This window comes from Fukomys damarensis, unplaced genomic scaffold (assembly GCF_012274545.1).
Source record: "Fukomys damarensis isolate Sample0158 unplaced genomic scaffold, DMR_v1.0_HiC HiC_scaffold_15, whole genome shotgun sequence".
NCBI classification, from domain to species: Eukaryota; Metazoa; Chordata; class Mammalia; order Rodentia; family Bathyergidae; genus Fukomys; species Fukomys damarensis.
The window spans coordinates 63384413-63390921 of NW_022900927.1; the positions used below are offsets into that span (position 1 = coordinate 63384413).

General features: G+C 37.5%; 1 protein-coding gene across 4 annotated transcripts in view; it reads right to left on the bottom strand.

Moving 5' to 3' along the window:
* Positions 1 to 6509, bottom strand: part of Slc41a2 (solute carrier family 41 member 2) — a 109647-nt gene that overhangs the window by 25426 nt on the left and 77712 nt on the right. For all 4 annotated transcript variants that reach the window (XM_010631322.2, XM_010631323.2, XM_010631324.2 and 1 more), the window contains exons 9-10: positions 4024 to 4155; positions 2880 to 3028 (exon numbers count right to left, since the gene is read on the bottom strand). In XM_010631322.2, coding sequence (XP_010629624.1) covers positions 2880 to 3028; positions 4024 to 4155 — 281 coding nt within the window. The remainder of the gene's footprint in view (positions 1 to 2879; positions 3029 to 4023; positions 4156 to 6509) is intronic.

Below are 6509 nucleotides of genomic sequence, written 5' to 3' on the forward strand. Positions count from 1 at the left end.
AAAACAAATAATCTATAAATTATAAATATATATTATATAAATATAATATAAATATATTTTCTTCCTATACACAATGCATTGTTGTATATGTTTGGCACTTTGAAAATTACTGATTTTCAACAAACAAACTAACCCTGGGGCTGGGGTTATAGCTCAGTGGAGAAGTGTATAACATGGGCAAGGCCTGAGTTTGGTCCCCAGCACTGCCAAGAGAAAAAAAAGGAAAAGAACAAATCTCTCATTGTTTTTTGTGAAAATTAAGTGAACTGATACATGGGAAAGAAAAGCAGCACTCAGTGTATAGGAAACACTATAAATGCCAGCTAACCCATCACCATCTTTATCATCAGTACAGTTTTTCCTGGAATTATATCTAAGTACCTACTTCCAGAAGACATCCCTGTCCAGTACTAGCGGGCTATGAGTGGCACCTGCTTCTTGCTTTTCATAATTCAGTTATATTACTTTGTATCAGGAGTCAGGCCAAAGCTCTATGTGACTCCAAAGGAAACACAGGCCCTCAAGTGGCAGGGCTCTGCTGAGTTCCATGCAGCTGAGGTCAGCATGACCCAATTAAAACCCTTCCCACTCAATTATGGCTTCCCACTGATCCGATGGGTTGCTTGCTAATTGCACCTGGACCCAGCACCTATTTGTTCTATCCAAGCAAGACGAGCAGTGCTTTCTCCTTTACAGCCATGCCTGGCACCATCATGCCAGGTGTTTGGCAGTATTTCACTAGATACCTTCAACGCACACCCTGCTCCCTATTCCTTCCCATGATTGTAATCAATAAATACTGGAAGCACTTGGGGGCCTTTGTCTTTGCTGCCATCAACAGTACTGACCAGGACCCAAGACTTAGTTTCTCCACTCTAAGTCTCATTTCCTGTCTAGTCTTTAATTTGCCCTGGGCTGTAATGGATCACAGGAGGCCAGGACCCGCAGCAGAGGTTCTAGCAACATCCCCTTCCCTGTTCCCTATACCTACTCTTTAGTTTCTTTACTGAATGTCAAACTCTTCTAAGGCCAAAGTCAATGCCATCTCTTCAAGAATTATTTTAATCCATCTCAAGGGATTAGGATTCCTCCCTGTAGAAGGTACCAAACCTACAAAGTTTAGCAAGAAATCATGACCAAGAACTCAAAGTTCAAACAGCCGGAAAAAAAATTAAAGATTGGTTTATGGAAAATGATATAAATGAAAAAGAAAAACACAAAACACAGATATATAAACATAGTAAATTAACTGCCTCTATATAATGTTGGGTTTTTTTTATTTGTTTGTTTGTTTGTTTGTTTTGAGACAGGGTCTCATTATGTACTAAGACTGACCTGGAACTCACTATGTAGCCCAGGCTGGTCTCAAACTCACAGCGATCCTCCTGCCTCCAGAGTGCTGGGATTACAGGCGTGTGCCACCAAACCCGGCCTCTATATAACGTTTACAGAGGCCTAATAACATGTCATGGACAACCAATTTAACAAAAAGTTGTGATATAACTATATGGAAAAGACAGAGCATTATAAGGCCACCAAGTTCTCAACTTTTAGTAGCAAAACCTAAAGGAGATTAATCATAAACTTGAAGTTTAGGCATGTTACCTTAAAACTTACAGCTAAAATATTTCAAAGTGACTATCTCTGAGAAATGCAACTGGGAAGACAGAACCTTTTGAAAGTATTTAGTTTTAAATCTTTGAACATATATTATACTAATTACATATTTTGAAAAGTAAAAGCAATTTTCTTAAAAATTAAAAAAGCCTTTCACACAACAGAGAAACTAGAAGGGGTGGACATCTAGAAAGATGAGAAAAAGAGATAAAGAAATAGAAAATACTAAAAAATTTAATGCAAGAGATTCAGGAATCAAATAAGATTCCAGAAAGAAAGACTTCATCACTTTTAAAAATTGCAAGAAATGTCCCTAGAAGTGAAAAACATGAGTTTTTAGATTAATAAAGTCAAAGAAAACAGACAAAATACATGCATACAGGATATAGCAACATGAAATTTAAGAAACCTCAAGTACATTTATGAAATTTAAGAAATTTAAGGAAAGTAAAAAGAGAAGTTCTTAAAAAGCTTGTAAGACATAAACGTTATATACAATGGGGTCAGGAAAGAGAATGGTTTCTTTTCTTTTCTTACAATTTATTAGATCTAATTAATATTTTGTTGTTGTTGTTGTTTTTGTTTTTGGTACTGGGGATCAAACTCAGGAACTTGTGGTGCTTACAAGGCAGGCGGCAGAAACACTGAGCTAAATCCCCGGCCCAAGAATGGTTTCTGATTGTTCTCAATGGTAACAAGTAATCAAAAGGCAATAAAGCTATTTAGTCTTCAAAATTCTAAATGAAACAATTTTATGCCAGGCATAGTGGTGCACATCCAGCACTTGGGAGGCTGAGGCAGGAAGATCACAATGAGTTTGAGGCCAGCCTGAACTACATAGTGAGATCCTGTGTCAAAAAACAAAGACAAAACAAAGCAAGAAAACATCCCAAGAAACAGAATTTTATATCCAATCAACCTATTGAGAGGAAGGAATTTATTATAACATGCAAAGATTTTTAAAAAATGTATTCCCATGCACTCTTCTTGAAGAATCTGTTGGATATTATATTTGTACAAAACAAAAGAGCCAAAAAAAAGGAAAGACACAGAATCCAGGAAATGGAAAATCCAAAGATTCTATATAATGCATGATATGAAAAGTAGCCCTGAGGTTATTGGTTTCAAGGTCAAATCAGCACAAAGGCATTCGGTCAATTTTTGAAATGGTACATTATGTGATGTGCCTTTAGATGTATACAGTTATAGCTTTATAGCACTGAGCAAAAAAAAAAAAAAATTCAAGAGGCTTTAACTTTTACCTGTAGCACAGCAGCAAATAAGTACACAACGACAAAGATCACAGTTAGAGAAGTGTGGCCACTTTTCATCAGATGAATGGTGTAAAGGAAAATCAAATGTCCAGGAATCACTAAAAGCAGCAGAACTTGGGCAGATTTATTATTTACTCCTAAAGACAAAATGTAAAAGTCATTAAAACAAAAGCATATTTTGGCTAAAAATATATCAGTTATTCAGACGTGAGGACTACTTTCTAGGTAGTATATCACATAAAGTTCAATTGCTAAGGATAAGTTGCAGTTATTTACAGTTCACTTAATTCTTTGAAATTTCCCCGCTAGGTGATATGTCATTAAGTGAAGGTGGATGATAAAAATTTGCTATGAAGTTCAGTGGTTGGACTTTAATATCTATCATAAAAAGAGAGTGAAGATCAAAGAGAAAATACAAAGTTCTTAAAATACTGAAATGTTTTAATCAGTGCCAAGCATTTCTGAGCTTCATTCAAAAGTCAATAATTATACTTCATTTTCACCAGGAAAAACTGTGACAAGGATTATGAGGTTTAAAGTCCTCATCCGTTTTTCGGTAATCATGTACCTGGCTGACAGAAATGATGCACTGACCCTTACATCTTACGTTCTCCCCTTGTCCTGTTTAGATCCAACTGCTGCATTTAGAAAGCTCAACAAGACACTGGGTCTGGTGGAGGGAGGCTGAGGCAGAAGCAGCACAGCAACTCAGAGAGGCTCCATCTCAAAATAAAAGGGGAGTGGGGATGTAGCTCAGTTTGAAGGCCCTGAGTTTAAAGTCCCTGTACTAAAGGGGGGAAAAAAAAAAGAATAGCCAAAAAGATTAAAACAGGATAAAGAGTACATCTCTCTCCTGAAGCCACTTAGCGGTACATTTGGGTGTGGGTTAGGGTTATTCTTTCCTGACTCACACAACAAGATATCCCAGAGAGAGGATGAAAGAGAAAAATTATACAAAGATCCTCAGTAACTGCAAACTGATATGGATGAGTAATTTATTCACTGAGATTAGCACTCAGAAAGAGAAGATTGTGCAACGTTACAAAATCTGTACACAACAAATGTTGCCTGCCTATAGTCTCAGACAGCAACAGTTCCTGACAGAAAACATGGAGGAGCCCCACGCACATACCTGGTCCAAAGAAAGTCCTAAGTGGGTGGTAGCAACCCTTGGGCTCCTCGGGCAGCTCTCCAGGGGTGCTGTGCAGATGGAGGTAGGTAGAAATCCTGCTCGCCTGAATGGCCACCAAGTTACCACCAATGCCTGAAACATCAGGAAACAGATGGGGTCATCCTCATACTTTAAACACCTTGTCTAACTTCAACCAAAAGTGAGCATCTTTATGTCACACTCTGGGCTAATATAATTAAATACAGGGTTCTTCTGGAATGTCAGTGTATTTAGTGTTGTGGACATTCCAAAAGCATAAAATCACTGTTCAGAAAGATCTGTTCATTATTTTCTTAAAACTGTCTGGTATGAAAGCAGATCATACAGGTAATTTTTAAAAATCATGATCACAGTCAGGGTATAAAACCAGGCAAGAAGACATTCACATTTATCACCCTAGTGAGAGGGAATCAGCCCACTTCCCTCCTCCTGCTGCAGCTGATGGAGTTCTCCAAGCTCAGGGCCGCTGGGAGTCTGTGTCACTCACCAGCCCTTTTCCACACATCTCCAGCCTGGGACAGCTGGAGAGAGGGGAGGGTACTACAGGGCCTAGGTCAGCGGCATTCTCAAGTATGGCAACAGGTTATATCAGCCTCTCTCCTATAGAGCAAAGGCTACGCAGGGAGTGGAGGAAACATTAGGCGAAGATGGAGAGCACAAGCTTTGTGTTGCTAGAGGGGTAGAGTAACACCTTCCTCTCAAGACTGATCTGCCTGAGTCTGGCTGCCAACACAGAGGGACAGAAACACCAAGAGGGCCCCAGCTCTGAAGACCAAGTGCACAGGGCCATCGAAGACTGAGGACAGGGCAAGAGAATCCCAAACCCTACTCTATATCTGAGAAGCAAGTTAGCAGTAGAAGAAGAGCAAGAACATAAGCAAGAAGCCTTCCATGCTGCAAGTACCTGGTGCTCACATTAAGAATAGAGCAAGGGCTGGGGATTTCACTCAGTGGTGCTGCTCCCTGCCTCACAAGTGCAAGGTTTGTTTGATTCCGGGTACCAAAAAAAAAAAAAAAAGAAAGAAAGAAAAAAAGAAAAGAAAAAGAAAAAAAGAAAATAGGGCAGCAGGCCCTGCTGATAAAGAAATTGGAAGTTAGTGGTACAGTGAAAGTAACTACAGTCCCACAACAAGCAAGCCTTGTTCAACTAATAACTAGACTGGCTCAATCTTCTATAACAGTAGGCAGCAGAAGGAAAGAACTGCCCATTTCTAGGCATAAATAATATTTATCCATCTCCCGGTGTTAAGAAACCAGACCTAGAGATAATTCAAGTGTTGCTATTATTTGACAGAGGCTTTACAGTAATTATGGTTACTATGTTAAAGGATTAGTGGAAAAGGTATATAGCTTATATCAAAAGATGGGGATGTAAATAAGTTAAAAGCAAAAACATTGAAGTAGGTGTGCCATACAAATGTTAATGAAAAGAAAGCTGAAGTAGCTATATCAATATTGGGGGAAACATAACAGAATATTATCAAGGATAACAGTGGATATTGAATACTACTTACAAAAATCAGTTCATTTAAAAGATACAATATTTTAAATGTAGACACACCTAGAAATAGGTTCTAAATTACAGAATAAACTCATAAGAATGAAAGGAAAAAACAGACAAGTTTGTATTTGTATTTAGGCGATACCATTCTCTCATTGACAGACTTCTTAAAACTTAACAATTTTATGAATTTTAATAATACTAGCAACTATGTTGATATGGGGAGCCCTCTTCTATCATTTATAGACCATTCCACCAAAGCAGCATAATATACATTGTAAGTTTATATATGGAACATTCATGATGATATGTTGAAGACAGATGAAGCAATAGTCTGTAAGTTTTGATTAATTTGAAATGTTTAAAATAGGCAAAGTATGCTCTTTGTCACAACAGAAAAGACATACATATAGGGATTTCCCCAAATATTTGAAAAATAAACACTATACTTCTAAATAACCTATAGATCAAAGAAGAATCTATTAGAGAATGTGGAAAATATGTGAGTTTAATGAAAATGAAAATACAACCCATTGAAATATGTGGGTGACACATAAAGCACTACTTCTAAATTCACAGTATTAAATACATTAGAGAAGAAGATTCAACAATTTAAAGTTTACATCTTGGAACTTATAAAAAAGGGGGAAATTACACTAAAAGCATAAGGAAGAAAGAACAAGCATAACAACACAAATCACTGAAATAAATAGAAAAAAAATGAGAGAAAATAAATAAAACCAGAAGCCGGTTCTTTGAATAAATAAAAAGAGAGAAAGAAGACAGAAATTTCAATATCAAGAATGAAAGAGAGGTCATCACTGCAGACAATACAGGCCTTAAGAGGATATTATAAGAATATTATGAACAGGGCCAGGAATTTAGCTCAGTGGTTCTGCCACCTGCCTTGCAAGTACAAAGAACTGAGTTCGATACCCAGTGTCAA